The sequence below is a fragment of the Macadamia integrifolia genome, chromosome 10 (genome assembly GCF_013358625.1).
Source record: "Macadamia integrifolia cultivar HAES 741 chromosome 10, SCU_Mint_v3, whole genome shotgun sequence".
Lineage (NCBI taxonomy): Eukaryota > Viridiplantae > Streptophyta > Magnoliopsida > Proteales > Proteaceae > Macadamia > Macadamia integrifolia.
In genome coordinates this window covers 16,984,198-17,002,944 of record NC_056566.1, presented here as the reverse complement: position 1 = coordinate 17,002,944, position 18,747 = coordinate 16,984,198, and the positions used below count along the sequence as shown (strand labels likewise).

At 38.5% G+C, this 18,747-nt stretch overlaps 2 protein-coding genes across 14 annotated transcripts; one reads left to right on the top strand and one right to left on the bottom strand.

Annotated features, from left to right (window-relative positions):
• Nucleotides 1–2,585: 2,585 nt before the first annotated feature.
• LOC122090994 (hydroquinone glucosyltransferase-like) lies at nucleotides 2,586–4,042 on the bottom strand. The gene has a single exon (XM_042660786.1). The coding sequence runs from the start codon at nucleotides 4,040–4,042 to the stop codon at nucleotides 2,597–2,599; it is 1,446 nt and encodes a 481-aa protein (XP_042516720.1). The 3' UTR covers nucleotides 2,586–2,596.
• A 5,266-nt stretch (nucleotides 4,043–9,308) lies between these two features.
• On the top strand, nucleotides 9,309–18,315 carry LOC122091850 (probable arabinose 5-phosphate isomerase). 13 transcript variants are annotated; one of them, XR_006144046.1, is made up of 7 exons: nucleotides 9,309–10,042; nucleotides 11,034–11,257; nucleotides 11,333–11,448; nucleotides 11,549–11,656; nucleotides 12,527–12,586; nucleotides 17,258–17,619; nucleotides 17,935–18,315. XR_006144046.1 is itself a non-coding variant. In XM_042662031.1 (5 exons), exons 1-4 carry the CDS (start codon nucleotides 9,395–9,397, stop codon nucleotides 11,635–11,637), a joined length of 1,071 nt encoding a protein of 356 aa, XP_042517965.1. In that variant the 5' UTR covers nucleotides 9,309–9,394; the 3' UTR covers nucleotides 11,638–11,656; nucleotides 17,935–18,315. The 13 variants fall into 13 exon arrangements, 7 of the variants coding, with proteins under 7 accessions (XP_042517965.1, XP_042517963.1, XP_042517964.1 ...); XR_006144048.1 differs by lacking the exon at nucleotides 17,258–17,619 and having other exon boundaries at nucleotides 12,533–12,586; XR_006144047.1 differs by lacking the exon at nucleotides 17,258–17,619.
• Nucleotides 18,316–18,747: the final 432 nt, after the last annotated feature.

Genomic DNA, 18,747 nt, shown 5'->3' with positions numbered 1-18,747 from the left:
AATCCTTAGGATCAAGATCATCAAGCAAGAGAATAATATTTCACTATCTCAAGTCCATTATATAAAAAATATACTTAAAAAATATGGGTACCATGAAGTTTTAGTGGTTAAAACACATTTTGAAATGGGATGTCATTTGAAAAGAAACTTGGGTGAACCAGTGAATTAAAAAAGGTATGCTCAAATTATTGATTCAGTCACATATTTAATAAATTGTACGCATCCTGATATTTCCCTTGTAGTAGAAAATTTGAGTCAACATACTCACAATCCAAGTAAAGAGCATTGAAGCGCAGTTGATAGGTTGCTGAGGTAGCTAAAAGGTACAATAAACTATAGATTGCACTATAGTGGTAAACCAGAGGTATTTGAAGGATATTGTGATGCAAATTGGATCTCGGATACAAACGAGTACTTAGCGACTAATGGATACGTATTTACACTAGCAGGCGGTGCCATCTCATAAAAGTCTACAAAGCAATCTTGTGGGACGGGTTCTACCATGAAAGTTGAGTTTATAGCCTTAGAAAAGGCAGGAATAGAAGCCGAATGGCTTAGAAACTTAACAACGAATATTCCATTGTGGTAAAATCGACGTCATTGATATCACTACATTGTGATAATCAAGCGGCTATACATCTAGCCAAAAACTAGATATACAATGGTAAAAGGAGACACATACGCTTAAGACACAATCTTGTGAGATAATACATAGATGAAGGAATGATAGCTATCGATTATGTAAAGTCAAAAAGCCTATGTCTGTCAAGAACTTGTGTAGTGCATCTACAAGAATGGGGTTGATGCCTAATCCTTAGGTCATGTGATAGACACCCTACCTATGTGAAGAGGTTTAATGCCTGAATTAAGTTCAGTGATACAAACGAAATCATGGGATGACCAATTCAGTACTACTACTTATTTAAGTATTCATTCTAAGATGTAGATGGTAATAGTAGTACCACCGCAAGGAGAAAGGTTAAGCGGTAAAGCTCTTAATTTGTCCAATCCCAAGAAACGTGGGGATGTGTTAATTGTGGTGCACATCGAGGACTAACCTAAGTGAATGTAGGGGGTGTGACCGTCGTCGATGAGAACTTATAAGCAAGTTCTCTAAACATTCATGAGTCCAAGATAAGAGACATGGCCGGTTCAAAAGTCCAAAGTGATTATATGATGGGTAGCTCAAAAGTTGACTTATGGGATGTGGTTGATGGGTCGGTCAGCTATACCAATGAGGAAATGTTCAAGGAGTCTGACTCTACCCGTACTTTGTACCGACTCATTAGGCCTAGTGTAGGTTCAAGTCCGAAAGACACCTACAACGATGCATCCTATAGTGTCTAATACAGTCACAGCACATGTGTCCTTCGTGTCGTTTGAAACTTGTGGGGGATTATTAGATTTTATATCTATTTTATTATATTTAAGTTTCAAAATAAAATCCTTCTTTTATGTGTTTTGATTGTCTTGTTATGGTGTAGACCCTTGGGGTCAAGGTAGTAGAAAATAGTCAATAACACCCTATAGGAACCCCAAATTCCATTCATAACCATTACTATGAGTGGAGAGGTGGGCAAAGAGAATTGATTGAGATTAATTTTATTTATGAAATTAATTATTAATTCATGCCATAGGTTATTGTCAAATGGAGGTAAATAGTCAATGTTATTATGTGGGTGCCCTAAAGTCCATTCATGGTCACTACCATGAGTGGAGAGGTGGGCTAAAAAATGGTCAATAACACCCTATGAGAGCTCTAAATTTCATCTATGGCAATTACTATGAGTGGGGAGGTGGGCTAAGGAATTGATTGGGATTAATTCAATTTATTGAATTAATTCCCAATTCATGTCCATATGACATTATTTTTCAATTAACCTGCCATTAGTTGGAGGTTACTCTTAGGAAATCTAAGAGGGTGCAAAGGTTGATTTTGGGTCTATATAAACTAAACCAAATATCTTACAAAAATAGACATTCACACATTGACACTCCATTTATTTCTACTATTTGCAACCATACAAATCTTTCTCTTTCTTTTATTTTCTCTAAGTCTTGTGTAAGGTTAGAGGGGACTGTTGTGCTGTAGCTTTTTGTTCCTAGAAGGGACTAGAAGAACTATCTCATCTTCTAGTGGAAGGTTGTTTTATCTTGGAGGTAGAGGTGCAGAACAACTCTTGGCAGTAGAAGGCATCAATTACCTTAAAGGCAGCACTACAAGTGTGACTCAACCTCAATTCTTTTCGAAGTTTCTTCAGTTGTTGTGGTGGTGATTCAACATCTATTTCAAGTTTTTTCTCATCTCATTTCAGCTAAGGATCAATACTACAACATCATAGTAGTTTCTACTGCAAAAGATTTGTATTGCAATCTATATTTTGTAAGAAATTGTAAAACAATTACCCAACAGTTTAGATAACACTTTCCCTCTTTATATATGCTTGACAAGCCAAACCTAGGGTTTAAAATAATTTTTATTTATGATTATTTATACAGAGATCATAACCTAGAACATAAATAATACCAAAGTTAGCCTAAGGAGCTTTATCAGCGTACACATTTCCATCTATAGAAGCTAAAACAATTTTCTTTATTAAGTGGTCAAGTGGGCCTTCCATTTGTGAACCACCTCAAATAGTGCCTCTGTAGAAGATCCATCTTCAGTCAACACCTTAGCAGCTGCATCTCTAAACTTCATCATCCTCATACATACTCCTTTCCCTTCTTCCTCATCCATTAGTTTCTTCACCACCGCAGCGATCTCCGTCCTCGCAACTATCCCATTCTCCTGTGCTTTTGGCCTTAATGACACCTTCAGATCTTCCACCAACATCACTGCATCCATCTTTTGTTCAGCGTAGAGAGGCCAAGAGATCAAGGGCACCCCATGAACCACACTCTCCAAGATTGAGTTCCACCCACAGTGGGTTAGGAACCCTCCGGTCGAACCATGGCTAAGGACTTTGATCTGAGGGGCCCAAGAAGGCACCACTAGGCCCCTTTCTCTAGTCCTCTCCATGAACCCTTCAGGCAAGAAATCAAATGGGTCCTCAATGCTTTGCCCATTAGAGTATCCAACTTTCATGGCACTTTGAGCTGGGCTTCTTATCACCCATAGAAATCTTTGCTCACTCAACTCCAATCCCAAAGCCAATTCATTTAGTTGCTCTTTTGAGAGCACCCCAACACTACCAAATGATACAAACAGAACTGACCCATTAGGCTGTTGGTCCAACCACTTTAAACACTCAGACCCATCAATCCCATCCCTTGAACCGTTTTGAATTAAAGGTCCAATTGGGTAGACCGGTGGCATGTCCGGGTCTCCACCTTCATTCATGGCCTTTATTGCCCCATATTCCATGTCAAGGAAACTATTCAATATAATACCTCCAGCCAATTTGAAACGTTTGGAATGATATAGGGCCCATGCATAGGGTGTACCCTTCCTATCTTGGGCTGGGTCCATAAGATCTCTTCCATGAAGTGGTACACACCCAGGCAACTTCACTGGTTCAGGCAAGTCTTTATAGTCACAAGAGTACATTTCATCAAGCTTTGGCAAATGGAAGTACAAAGACAATAAAATAGCTGGCGAGGGGAAGAAGATGTAAGGTGAAACCTTGAATTCCTTGGCGACATCGAAGGCATGGGTGCCGAAGTGGTCCACGACCAAGGCAACAAGATTGGTAGTAGTAGTAGTTGTTGTTGTTGTTGTTGTTGTTAAGACCTTGAAGAGCTCACGGAGAGCCGGGAGGGATTGAGATATTGCGAGGCACATGCGGGTTTCAATGGGCGTATCCACATCGATATCATCAAGGCCGGCCGATGGTAGAAATATGGAATTTATGCTTTTGGGAAGGGAGTTCAAGAAGGTCTCTTGGGCTTTCAGAGGAGAACCATCAGTAGGGATGGTGAATGTAACAGAGAAGTTGTGGTGGTGGACAAGTTGCTTTGCAAACTCGGCGAGTGGGATTAGGTGACCCATCCCTGGAGCTGGTAGAATGATAATGTGAGGGGTTTGTTTAGCTTGTGCCATTGTGGCCGTGATCTATGGATGATGGAATGGGCAATGAAGACTTGTTAAAGGAAGCAGTAATACAAATTGGATCCTTTCTGAATGTTCAAGAGGGGAAGGAGAAGAGAACATATATATATATATATATATATATAGGGCTATCTTGCATTTATATTCTCTCCTTCTTGATCATGTGGGTTCTTTATTGTTGTGACTCTTTCGCATACCCATTGTGGCATGGAAAATGCTCTCAGGAGCTTTCGGAGGTAGGCCCAGTCTAGGCTTATGCGGTGTTGGTTGTTGTACAATGAAAAAACGATGTGTTAGAAGTATTAAACAGAGAACTGATGCCGAGATTCACCAATATATCAGCGGCACCTTTCACACGTCCTTATTATTGAGGGCATGGAATCCTTCTCCCTTCTCTTATTTACTTGATTAATTAATTATAATGATGGCGGATTAGAGAAGGTTATGTGATAGGTAGATGGGATTAGGAGAGGCAAGACGATTGCATCTACCATATTACAAGCTCATGTCTTTTTCTCTCCAAGTTGGATTTTTATTTTTTCAAGTCATCTTTGTTTGTCTTGGTTTCCTAACACAAAAAATAAATGATGAGAGGTGGAAATTACAATAAATAAAAAATAATATTTAATAAAAAAAAACATGGTACATACATATGTGGATAGTGACAAAAAAAATAGGGTCGAATATCTGCACATGTTTGGTTTTTTTGTCTTTTTTTTTTAAGTAAGGAGGGAAGCAGGTAATAGCTAGAAGGCTTAAACTTGTCTAGTGAGCATAGGGTCGAGTATCTGCACATGTACATAGGGCTTTAGCTTAGGAGCTATGATCACTACCATGAAACACACTTCTTCTTTTTTTAAGAGCAACTCGATTCAGTTTCAGTTTGAACCGATGGTTCTTACATCCTAAACTGAACCGAACCAAGGTCCGTACTCACATAATCAAACCAAATTTGAACCGAATTAATTTGATTCGGTTCGGTTCAAATAATTTGGCTCAGTTTTGTATTCGGTTTCGATTTGAAATTGACACCCAATCAAGAGGATGTGAGATCGATTATTAATTTGTTAATTTTATTTTCATCCTTTTGACACATGTCAAGTAAACAATGCATATGAAGTGAAAAATAAAATAATGGTTTAGTAAAAAAAAAAATTATAATTCAACTTTTTTTGCCATCATAGAATAGCACACTCTTTTCCATGGAGGAAGACAAAAAATTCCTTACATTTCACATGTGCACTAAAAAAATATGTAAACAAAGACAGTTTTTGAGAATAATATATAAATCATTTTCAAAATTATTTTGGATTTCTTTTCTTTTATCTTTGATATTAAGATGTTTCGAGAATAAGAAAAGGCAATCAATTTACTTCATTCTTAGTTTGATCACCACTTTTGATTATAATAAGATGCATTATTATTTATAAATATTTTTAACTTTTTTTATCATACTAATTTACCAAAATATCAAATTTTAGTGAAGGCATTCATTCCCCTTAGTCGAATTGACCACGTTTCTCCACGTCGCTCAAATAGGCATATATTCACAGACTGTTGAAACACAATTTTCAAGCTAATGGCCAACTAGCACTAGCGTTGCCTCAATAGAAACTAAATTTTGATTTATTTTTTTTTATTTTTTATTTTTTTAACTACGGTTATCCAGACCTTTAGCCTGCCTAGTCCACGGATTCATACTGACCCTACAACCGCATAGACCGGGTCATATCGGGGTTGAATGAGAACCATTCAACTTTCACTGAAAGCAGTGAAAAGTACTAAACACCACATGTGAGTGGCCCAAGGTATATCTACTGGAAGTCGAACTTAAAACGTCCGAAAACTAAATTTAGTTCAGGTTGCATGCTTTTTTGGTACATGCAATGACCCAAATTAGAAATTACATCGCCCCAAGATGGTTTAGGGTGAGGTAAGGCCAAAGGTTTAGTGCATGGCCATGCATGGTGCATAGTTGTGCACAAGACCATCGATAGGGACAAAGCTCCATCGAAATACCATAAACACCTGCTATATGATGAAGCATCAAATAGTGGTTTTGGTTTTTATCTAGGGTTTTTTGGGGAAAGGGGAAATCTAGCGTAGGAACACCCAAACACAATTGAGCGTGAAAATATTCAGATGTGGCAAGGGCAGCTGGATAGGCCTTGATTTTTTTTATTTTTTTATTATATTCTTTCGAAGGTCCAACAAGGGTTTTTTTTTTTTTTTTTTTTTTTTTTAGCTATTTTTTTTCAAAGGGCTTTCTCAAAATATGGAATACGTACAGCCCAGGTTGATGAAGTTGATCCACCTCTTATAAGTTCCTAAATTGCCCCCTTTCTATTTTTTTGAAATACAACCCACCTTGTCATTGTACACATTATGTTCGTGGGTTGCCCAGAAGTTTAAGGTGAATTGGGGATTGGGGATTGGGGATTGTGTGGATAGGCGTACGGTCTTAGGTTCGATTCCCAATCTGTGCATCTATGATTTAAGTGGAGAATGTGAGGTGGATTACTACACTAGTCTCCCCGAGAATTAATCAAAGTGCGCGAGATGATATGTCAATATTGGCTATCAAGACCAGCGATAATGAGCGGCACAAAACATAATTTTGACACAAGGGATGCAAGTTTGGCCTAGTGAGTCCGAGTCTACCCCAAGCCCATCTAAAGAATATTTGGCTGAGCTTTCAACCCACGAGATGAGTCAAGGTTTGGATTTTGAGGCTCGAGGTCAAGCCATCGCCAGAATGAGCTTAGCTGAGGCTTTGGTTCGAGTCCAACTGAAACTGGCCCAACTAGGCCCAGCCCCATATTTACGCACATATATGGAAAATGACATATATATTATATATGTATAGATGTATGTAAGAAAAGCTATGGACAAAGTATTGCTATTTACATTCAATATTTATCATCGATTAAGGATGCAATTCGAGCACAATGGCGGTAGTTAGCCAGTGGAGGTCTAGCGTATGTTCAAGGAAAGGTTATGTCTTCGATCCTTGTACCCTTCATCTTCTCTAAAGTAACGCTAGTAATATATAAATGGGTCCACTGGCCCAAACCCAAAACAAAATGAGACCATCATTTATAACAATAAGAATTTTGATTAAGAGGGCAAAGGTGGAGAAGACAAGCAACGTTGGAGTTGATCTGGATGAAAGGGTTGTAGCTGTTCAACTTGATCGAACTAAAGAAAAATGAATTGTAATAAGTGACACATCTTAGCTCATAGATCAGTCACCTCATCCATTTCTTGGTTGCATGGTGACTGAGGCATTTCTTACTGTCGTATATATCATCCATAGGCAACAACCCTCTTTCCATTTAGTTGTCCCCAACTTATTGGCAATCGTATGCTATGTTATTCTTCCCTTTTTAGAATGAGGCAATCTTAATTGTTTAAGTAGATACGCTCTTCAAGCACTTGAATCCACTTGGATCACATCTAGACAAATAGAATTAAGCAGGGCTCTTTGCTACTTAACCCCGATGATGAACAAACCTATGGGTGGGCGTAGCCACTTTCTTTTTAGGTGTTTTGAAGTGCTATATGAAAATCAACATATTTTCTCGATTGGAGTACAAAGCACTATAAGTGATGTCCCATTTAGGTCTTTGATTCCTGAACGTGCCACAATGTTGGGATAGGCATTTAAACCTAAGCGTCGTAGAAGGATGGTTCTCAGATAGCTTACCTAGTACTACTTTCTCGAAAGAGTGAAAGGAGAGAGAAAAGATAGAACATCCACTAACAAAGAACAAGCCTTGTTTGTGTTAAACCTATAGCTGGCATTCTTGTACTTAATGTTCAAAGCATATAACTGTTGCTCGTCAAGCATAAAGTGTAGTCTTGGCTTCATGGTGGCTTTTAGTTCCGTGTTTTCGTCATATCCCCAACTTTTATAGTGAATATGAACGACCACAATTGTTATTTTTTGTTACATGAAATGAAGACCCCAAAAACTGAAGTTCCTTTTTATTTAATTCTTGATCAATGACAATTGCTGCATTGGTATCATATCGTATTATCGTACCATTGTCATGTTTGATTTCTCCATCATTTTTAAGTTTGTTGCAATGGTATAACATATCGTATTATCATAGCTACCCTCTTAACACATCAGTTGATGGAGTTTAAGGGTTCTTTTTTCTTTTTTTCTTTTTCTTTGGTGAAAATGGAGTTTAAGGTTCACTTGCTAAAAACGAAAATGCACTTTTGATGAGCAGATGTCGCACTCAATTAGGATTCATACTCAACTACGTGAATAGATGAGACCACATAGGAAAAATTCCAAAAGAGCAGACACTTTCATGTAATTGTCATTTAATAATCATGTAATTGATATTTATAATTACAGGAAAAGAACATTGCCTACTTGCATGGCTTTATGCCAAGACACATGCAAATGTGAAAAGACACTATTGCCCCTACCTCAATGCTTCCGCATGGTCTCCTACTGGTCTATGCACCAATGCAGTGGACGTGCAAGAGGATAGAGTTCTTTTACACTTATAATAAATGTTACTCATTTAAAATAAAATGGCAAGAGAACCATGTTCACTTGCACGGCCACTACGCCAGAACATAGACCAATAGGGTACGCAGAGACATCTAGAAGGGGGGTAGTGTAGTCCTTTCACACCCACCTATGTCTCGGTGTAGAGACACAAGCGGGCTAGTTCTTTTCTTCTAAAATAAAAGGGCAAGTATTTTCTGTCTGAGAGCGTCTCTATACCAAACACAATAATACAAAATGACCATTGCACCCCTAGATTGATGCCCCCTCTAATGCTCTCATTGGTCGGAGTGCTGACGCAAGGGCCACGCTCCCAACAAAAAAAACTTTTTCTTAACATCATTGAAAAATAAATTGCCCTGACCTGCGCTGCCCGGTGCTTCCCTAGTCCTAAAGCAGGTCCAGAGTCCACACTCTAGACTCCAGAGTCCGGAGTCCGGACCCAATCTGTAACTTTGGCTGTGCAATCGTCACTCGGGACTAGTCGGGAGTCTCCGCAGACCAATGTGGAAGGAACAACCAAAGAAGCGGTCCAGTGGAATCCAACCACAATCGCTGATCTTGACCCCACCAATGAACGGTCATGATCAAATTACTATGACGTACTTTAACTAACTCCCGCCGCCATGACATCACCGTCCGATCTTCAAAAGCCTTGCCAATTGAAATCAATCGTTCGTCCGTTTGCGGCGTACAATAACGGAATTCTTTATCCTGTGTTTGGGTGTCAAGAAAAGAAAACAGTACAATTCTCTCTCTCTCTCTCTCTCTCTCTCTCTCTCTCTCTGCAACAACAGAAGCTGAAGAAGAAAGAAATGGGGTCTCTTCATCCATTTTCCGATGCGTCCCAAGCTTCCGGAAAGACCCAAACCCTAATAAACCCTAACGAACTCCTTGATCTCTTCAAATGCCAGCAGAAATTCCTGAATTTCTTTTTCCAAAACCTCGATCTCTCACAAACCCTCTCCTTCACTCAGACCCTATTGAACGCCAAAGGTACTATCTTCTTCACCGGCGTCGGAAAATCTGGTTTCGTTGCTCAAAAGATCTCTCAGACCCTTGTCTCTCTTGGCATTCGATCGAGTTTCTTGTCCCCTCTCGATGCTTTTCATGGAGATATTGGCATTTTGTCTAATTCAGATCTCCTGGTTCTCTTTAGTAAGTCTGGGAACACTGAGGAGCTCCTTAAGTTGGTTCCATGCGCCAAGGCGAAAGGAGTGTTCTTGATCTCTATCACATCTTCGGAGGGAAATTTGTTGGCCAGTGTTTGTGATTTGAATGTATATTTACCTTTGGAGAGAGAATTGTGCCCGTTTGATCTGGCACCGGTGACATCCACCGCGATTCAGATGGTTTTTGGCGACACCGTGGCTATTGCTCTGATGGGTGCAAGGAATTTAACCAAGGATGAGTATGCGGCGAATCATCCGGCAGGGAAGATCGGCAAGAGCTTAATCTTCAAGGTAAGAATGGCTTCCGTTCAAGCGACGACAAAGATTTAGCCTTCTTCCCATTTTTTTTTTTATCTTACGTTCTGTTTTAAGAGTTAAGGTTATATCTGGTGAAATTCATATGAGAATTATTGAATTACGTTGCTTTCCTCGTCGATCATTAGCTTTTTCTGATACTTCATTGGTATTTTTATAGCAGATTTCCTTTGATTTAATCTCAATATTATAGTATTAACCTGGTAGCTTGGCAGTCCTTTTCTAGGCCGTGTAGTTGTTGTTGGTGTACGGTGTCTTGTATTCCGTCACAGTTTAATCCAAGGAGTACTGGTGTAGGCGTCTCGACAGGATGGCAGTCCCGCTACCCAGTTTGAGAGCAGTTTTGTGCTTTCCAGATTAGGGTTTTTCTTGCTATATATTTGTAACAAAGGTTTCTTTCTTTGTACGGCAAACAATACTGAGAGGTGTAAGGACGAACGTGGTAACCCTATTCTCCATTGATAGTGAAGCAGGATCTCATCTCACCGAGGAAGGAGGCAATATTTTCGAACCTCATAAAACTGTGTGCATGGTCTGTCCTTATTTTTCCATTATCTTCTGCATCGTTTTAGGGTTGCGTTTCTACAGTTGTTTTCTGTTTCAGCTATTTCAAGACAGAGAGATGAAACTAGAACTTCTGTTTCATGGTAATTTAGACCTAAATAGTTAGGAAGTGCGCAGTTTACTTATTCTTACTTATTCTCTGAAAGCTTCTTGAATTATTGATGGTGATAAGAAGGATTTGCCTGTAACCTTGATTGATTGTTGTTCTCTAATTACTTAAGTATTCGCCTGAGTTTTCCTTTTCTAATATTGATAAATATTGGTAATAATTATGAAACAGCATCACTACTAATGGTTCCCGTAAATCCAATTTGAAGAGAATTTGAGGGGTGAGAAGGTTGGGGAAGAATGGGAAGTAAAAGGTTTCTGGAACTCTGATTCAGTGAGACTATGTTATTTGCAGGTAAAAGATGTAATGAAGAAGCAGGAGGAGCTTCCAGTTTGCAGGGAAGGAGATTTGATAATGGATCAGTTAGTGGAGCTTACAAGCAAGGGATGCGGATGCCTTCTTGTCATTGATGATGAGTACCATCTAATTGGAACTTTCACAGATGGTGACCTGCGTCGCACCCTGAAGGCCAGTGGAGAAGGCATCTTCAAGTTCACAGTAGGAGAGATGTGCAACAGGTAAGCCTGTAACTGATTTGAATGTAGCTTCTTCTTCTTATCTCTATCAAGTATTGACCCTTTAGGTTTTTCCAGGAACCCAAGAACAATTGGTCCAGATGCCATGGCAGTGGAGGCTATGCAGAAAATGGAGTCCCCACCATCACCTGTGCAGTTCCTGCCTGTTGTCAACCCTCAAAACATTGTGATTGGTATTATCACACTGCACGGATTGGTCTCTGCAGGATTGTAGATTAGTGTAGCCTCCTATACTGTATGGTGGTAATGCTATCATTCTTTGTACCTGTTTAGATGCAGATCCTCCAATTGAAATGGAGAAACATGAAAAGTATATGATTCCTTCATTCGTTTGGTCTTTCTCGCCTACTTATTATCTATAATATTTACACCTATAGACAGGTATGATTATCTTACAATTTTCTTTCCACTCCTCCCCATTTATCTCATCATTTTTCTGGGATACAACATATCATAAACACTCACAATGAAATGAGATTTTCTATCATCTAATAAAAATTGCAAAATTCAGTTCAAGATGCTGTTAATATTTTGGGCTGAGTTGTGGTTCATTCATCTGTTAATTTTGATGCTCAAGAAAATGATCACAACCCATGGTCCAGAAATTATAGTTAAGATACGGTAGATTTGTCTGAGTGCATTTTTTTGGTAATCTGTATCAATTTTATTACATCAGCAGACAGAAAGAGTAAATCATCTGGTAGAGGCCAGATTTATATGAAAAACAGGAACTGGCATGCCTTATGCTAGCGATAGTAACAGAGGAGATGCACTAAGCTCACTATCTAGGGCTCTTTTTGTTTCACTGTAGAATCAACTTGTGCAAAATATTTTAGTGGCTTTTAAAAACTTCCAACATTTGTTTTAAGAAGAATTTAAAATTGATCAAACTATTTTACCTTTGAGGAGTGTAACCCATAAATTGACATACAACTTCTATGGGAAGTTGTTTTCTGGAATTTGTTTCTCAAGGCCCAATAGATTGAGTGACCTTTCATCCGACTGTTGGAGCCTCCACGAACACAGGTCGTAAATGGTGCTTGACCCCCCCCCCTCATTTAATAGGAAACTTGTGCTCTGTGGAATCTATAGCTTGAAGATAGACACGTTTGTGAGAGCTGCTGCGAATCTTAAATCCGCCATTGTTGGCTACCAAATCCAAATTTTTTTTTCTAGGTGTTTTATCTATTCCTTCCGTTCTTCTTGTTTCTTACACTGATTTTGATGGTTTATCTTGGATGTTGAACCAAGCTAAAGTTTCCAGCAAAACTGGGTGATCTGATCTCGAGTCGACATCGGCAAGTTTTGCAGGTTTGTTACTTCATTTGTGCTTCAATTTATTCTGAAAAGTCAAATCTAAGACTTGAAGATCGACATACATGTCATCCCTATTTCTTCAATATCTAATGTAGGACTAGATTGGACAACCAAACTAGACCCAAGACTGCAGGATTTTATAAACCAGAGAACAACCAATAATAACCCAAAATTAGGCAACAAACAACAGTCCAGAACTAAGAGTCAAACAGTCTTTGTAAACCAGAATTTTCAAACCCAGAATTTGGAATTTCCGAAACAGAGATGACACCAAACAAATAAACTAACCAGCAGCAGGTATAGAGTACTAGATAAGCCACAATCAAAAACAAATACCACAGGATCAGGTAAGTCAAACCAGATCTGAAATCTGGGTAGAAACACAGTCGGCCAGAAGTATTTAACACCTCAGATTAGATAAACCCATGGTCTGATTGGTCCCAAATTAAGGTCAAACCTCCCTCTTAATAAACCCAACAATCAATCAAAAGGGGAGGGACATCGGCTTGCTGGATCTTCAGAACAATATAGGGGCAGCAGGAGAGAAACTTGAGATTTCCAGAACCAGAAATCAAAAGCAGTTCAAATCCCTTACCTGGTTTGAAGAACCTTGCAATTAACTTTGGAAAGAAAGAAATAATAGTTGAAGAGACCTCTTGGACTTCACATCGCAAAGAGTCAATTGGATCAAACACCAATTCCTTCAGCCTTGATCAAACACAAGACAACTCTTCATGAAGAAGACAATAGCAACAACCATTATTTTTTTAAAATCATTCTAAGCTTTTAGGAACCTCCTCTTCTCTATTTATAATGTTAATGGGGGGAGGGAATTACAAAATAGAAGGTTCCTCAAAAAGGAAACCAAATATTCTCCTAATACAATAGTTACTAAAAACTGAAATTAGAAACTAACTGAAATTAGAAACTAGTTAAAAAAGGAAACTAACTACTAATGACTTGACTCAATTAATAACTTGACTCCTAAAGAAACAAATATAATTCAAACCAAGCCCAACTAAAAAGGAAACTAATGAAAATGGAAACTAACTAATAATCCCGTATTCAATCTTAGAGCCCCCCTTTTAGACTCATAAAAGTGGTCTATTACACTCAAAACACATGGGATCAAAGGCCTAACATGTATAGAACCCAACCCTAGGCTTATTCCTAATAAAACAGGCGTATTTTGGTAATTAATCTGCATCAGTTCTCCCCATCTTGAAAAAATTTGTCCTCAAATTTTGCAGTGATAAGGAGGAAACAACATGTGCGTAGCAGCTTTAAACATTCCCAAACAAAATTCTGGTTGCTTGTAGACTTTTGGAAGGTAGTCTTCAAGGTGTGGAGCTTTCTCTTCAAAGAACCATGATGGCATAACAAACTCTATATGTTCAACCTCTGAATCAATACCAACTGTGAATGTTGTTGCATAGAGTCGTCAATGTTGGTAACCTTCTCATCAAGGATTGGAGGAACAATCTCTTCCTTCTCATCATGAGTCTCAAAGACTTGTTGTGGAGTTTTTTCAATTACTACCTCATCTTCCATGGCTTCAGTCTCGTCTACTACGCTCTCTTCAATGTAGAACTCTTTAGTTGAATCTTTTATCTCTTGATCTTCTGTCTTTGAAGCTTCAAGAACCATCTCTTCAATGTGAACCTTGACTTCAAGTTCTTTTGGTTTGAATAGAGGTATCTTCACTTCACATAGAGGAGTTGTGCCTCTTGGGGGTATTGAAGTGTTAGGTTTAGTGGCTGGAAAATTCTTCTTAACCTCCCTAGCTTGGTAACTAAACCTTCTATCTGGCTGTGCTAAAAGTTCCTCTGCTCGAAGAGCCTTGTCAAAGCAATTTCTCACTGTATACACATCAGCAACACCAATTCTTCTATTTATTTCAGCTCGTAATCCCAGTCGAAACTGAGAAAGTAATTGCCTCTCATTCTTCCTAATGCCTGTGCAAGAATAAAGTGCATCAAACTTATTCATATACTTCACCACAATCATATTTCCCTGATGAAGAGAGTTCAGCTGGTCTTGTATACGAGCTCTGAAATTACGTGGCAAGTACTCATCAGATAGTTCTTGCTTCATCTCTTCCCATGTAGTAGGTTCTCTACCACGGTCCTCTAGTTCATACTCATAGGTTCTCCACCAATCACGGGCAGCCTCAACTAGCTTGGCACGAGCTAGTTTCATCTTCCGTTCCTCAGGTAACTCATAATAGTCAAAATAGTCGTCTAGTGCGACTACCCAATCATAGAACAATTGGGGGTCATATCTCCCATCAAATTCCTTCAGATCGAGCTTGACCTTCTGTGAATCTCCAAAATACCTCTGTTGCACGGGACGCTCAGTCTCAAAATATCCTCTTACATGCTCTTCAAAAGTAGGTTGTACTACCGGAACTCTTTGTGGTGCTCTCAGATTAGGGTTTGCTCTCCTGTTAGTCAACTGAGCAACTACATTCAATGGGGTTTCTACTTCGGGTGTTGTACGTGAATCGCCAGTAGGCGGTTGTGGTGGGGTCTCTTCATTCAACAACCTAGCATCCAATTCAACCTTCAATTCAGTTTTCCATTTTTGTAGAAACTCCATAATAGAAGCTAGGGTGGGGGTGTTGTTCTCAGCCATGCTCTGATACCACTTAATGTAGGGATGGATTTGACAACCAAACCAAACCCAAGACTGCAGAATTTTATAAACCAGAGAACAACCAATAATCACCCAAAATTAGGCAACAAACAACAGTCCAGAACTAATAGTCAAACAGTCTTTGTAAACCAGAATTTTCAAACCCAGAATTTGGAATTTCCGAAACAGGAATTACACCAAACAAATAAACTAACCAGCAGCAGGTATAGAGTATTAGATAAGCCACAATCAGAAACAAATACCACAGGATCAGGCAAGTCAAACCAGATCTGAAATCTGGGTAGAAACACAGTCGGCCAGAAGTATTTAACACCTCAGATCAGACAAACCCATGGTCTGATTGGTCCCAAATTAAGGTCAAACCTCCCTCTTAATAAACCCAACAATCAATCAAAAGGGGAGAGCCATCGGCTGGCTAGATCTTCAGAACAATATAGGGGCAGCAGGAGAGAAACTTGAGATTTCCAGAACCAGAAATCAAAAGCAGTTCAAATCCCTTACCTGGTTTGAAGAACCTTGCAATTAACTTTGAAAAGAAAGAAATAATAGTTGAAGAGACCTCTTGGACTTCACGTCGCAAAGAGTCAATTGGATCAAACACCAATTCTTTCAGCCTTGATCAAACACAAGACAACTCTTCATGAAGAAGACAATAGCAACAACCATTATTTTTTTAAAATCATTCTAGGCTTTTAGGAGTCTCCTCTTCTTTATTTATAATGTTAATGGGGGGAGGGAATTACAAAATAGAAGGTTCCTAAAAAAGGAAACCAAATATTCTCCTAATACAATAGTTACTAAAAACTGAAATTAGAAACTAGTTGAAAAAGGAAATTAACTACTAATGACTTGACTCAATTAATAACTTGACTCCTAAAGAAACAAATATAACTCAAACCAAGCCCAAATAAAAAGGAAACTAATGAAAATGGAAACTAACTAGTAATCCCGTATTCAATCTTAGAACCCCCTTTTAGACCCATAAAAGTGGTCTATTACACTCAAAACACATGGGGTCAAAGGCTTAACATGTATGAACCCAACCCTAGGCTTATTCCTAATAAAACAAGCCTATTTTGGTAATTAATCTGCATCAATATCACTTCTGCCTCATGTGATGTTTCAATAGACTATAAAGTATGATTAACGGTGCATCATAGGATGAGTACTTGTGATATATTTGCTCATAAATATTTCTCTGCTTCTCTGCACTTTCCATACTAGACATTTCTTTGAAGATGAGAATGCCATGTTACTTGAATGAAAAAGCACAAGCAGTTAGTTGAAAGGGCCCACACAGACTTTTTTTTTTTGTCTTAGATCGGTACATACACAATCTACACAATCTTCAATGAATGAATGGATGTTTAATCGTTGGGTTGAAAATTGTAGAATTAATCTTTGCTTGTTAAAATTTATATGATCAAGATCACCGATGTTAGTAATATGATCTGCTACAAATGCCTTGGGAAGTTAAAACAGTGTAGATTTTTGAACTTCAAGTGGAAAGTTCCCAAGTACCTCGACTTTCAAATGCATTATGTTAATATTGACGGCATCCCCCTTTTCATGTTCATTTTTCTATTTCCCTCTTCAATTTCCACCTATACGGCTATGCTTGTTTACATTAGCTATTGGGATTAAAAACAAGTCTTGCTTTCTATTAAAAAAAAAAAAAAAAATAGCAACCCTTATTTTGGGTTGTTGCTTATAAATGCTGTTTTGTAGATATGATTTTCCATCTCGTTCACCAACGGGCCTCTAACCATCAAAACGGGATTTCTTTTGTTCAGGAGGAAAAAAAATCTTGCATAAATTGTTTTGAGTTATGGACCGTTTGCGTGGTTGAATACTTTAGTCACAATAATGTAATTTTTCCTATTCACTTGCATGTCTCCGCTCTGCCACAATGCCTAGTAATTTTCATTGCTTCTGGGGGTGGAGTGGTTGCTGGTTGGTCTAGAACATGTAGTGATTATTGATTCTGATCTCATGGGCCATGACCTGCAGGATTAAAGTTTGCTTTATTACATATCCTGGGTGGATCATCATGTCAAACTGATAGGCAGCTCAACTTGATGCAGAAATGCAAATATTAAGTCATGATTATTCAAAAGAATAAAGCAGGGCAGCTAAGAAGGTTTCTTGAAGTTCTTGTGATGTTTAGATTTTGGAGTCCAAGACTGAACATATCTGAGCTTAGTTTAATATGTTAGGAGTTAACTGGATTCAAGAGTGGCAGCACAACTCAATTGGATCACATTGAAGGAAACCAGACGTGATAATTGTCATAAATTTCAATCACCAACAGAGTCCTAATACAACTATTCATTTCATGTGCAAATCTATCCAGGAGGAAACAATAGGACAGAGTAAGGACATGTGCATTTATGTTTTGGTGGGTTTTGTCAGGGAAGCATGACTCAAATAAATAGACTGACTTACTACCTTCATGGATCTTCTTCATCCTTCCATGAGGTTTTGCTTTCTGAGTTTTATAATTGAGATTTTGTTGATTCCTCTTGCTTTACCTTGCATCTTTATGTCACTGATTTTTATGTAACTTGGTTCTGGTTTATTATGCATTCGCCAACACCTCATGGTTATTGGCTTCTTCTGTACATGGCTTATGAGTATATATCACTTTGATCTCATTTTTCTATGTACATTTTTTTTTTATTGGATAGGGATAGGTATGTCACCAGTATTACGGTTAACTAGCGGACAGCACCAATGGAGCCTCTGGAGGAAGTATCATACAGGAGGGATAGGGGTGTCATTTCAAAAGGGGGAGAGAGAGAGAGAGAGAGAGAGAGAGAGAGAACGGGTGCTAGCTTACTGTATACCAGCAGCATGCCCGACTTTCATTTCTCCATTTTTGTGGTATTTATGTTCTGCTATGGCATTGGTGTCCAGCTTATATTTATTATTCAAGGAGGGTATAAGCTTCTCTCCATAGTCTGTGAGTTTGAAGTGTATTCATGTAATTTATGAAAAGAAATACAACAGTATCAAGGATCAAACCCGAAATTCAAGGAGAAACTAAATCAAAGCTTGTTTCTGGTGCATGTTTCCTGATTTTCTCTTAGCAACCCACTCCATTTCAGCTGTTTGCACAATGAAGATCCAATAGATAAAACAAGTTACCAAGAGGATGTAAGAGTTGAACCAGAATGCTTGGTTTGTTGATGTGAAGACTTCTTAGGTGACATAAAACACTATGAGCTCCCTTGGTAAGTTTTGGTGAGAGTTCCAATGGAGTTCATTATCAGGCCTAAGAAATATTGTTGCAGCAAGATAAGCAAACCCATTTATCATAGGATTACCTTCCTAATTAAGAGTGAACAATTTCCATTAATCAGATCTAGCTTATGATGGATTCTCATCTTACTAGCTAACTTGTGGTGGTAGCCATTGAATACTACACCTGTTCCTTAGCACCCAAAGAGGTAACAATCAAGAAATTTCGAAGTGCAGTTGTACTGATCTACATTGATAAA

What these genes read in the sequence shown, in the direction of transcription:
- LOC122090994 (XM_042660786.1), bottom strand. Translation starts at nt 4,042, where the DNA reads ATGGCACAAGCTAAACAAACCCCTCACATTATCATTCTACCAGCTCCA.
- LOC122091850 (XM_042662029.1), top strand. Translation starts at nt 9,395, where the DNA reads ATGGGGTCTCTTCATCCATTTTCCGATGCGTCCCAAGCTTCCGGAAAG. An exon ending in GCAAGAGCTTAATCTTCAAG is followed by an intron (nt 10,043 to 11,033) that starts GTAAGAATGGCT and finishes TGTTATTTGCAG; the next exon opens with GTAAAAGATGTAATGAAGAA. An exon ending in CCCTCAAAACATTGTGATTG is followed by an intron (nt 11,449 to 11,548) that starts GTATTATCACAC and finishes GTACCTGTTTAG; the next exon opens with ATGCAGATCCTCCAATTGAA.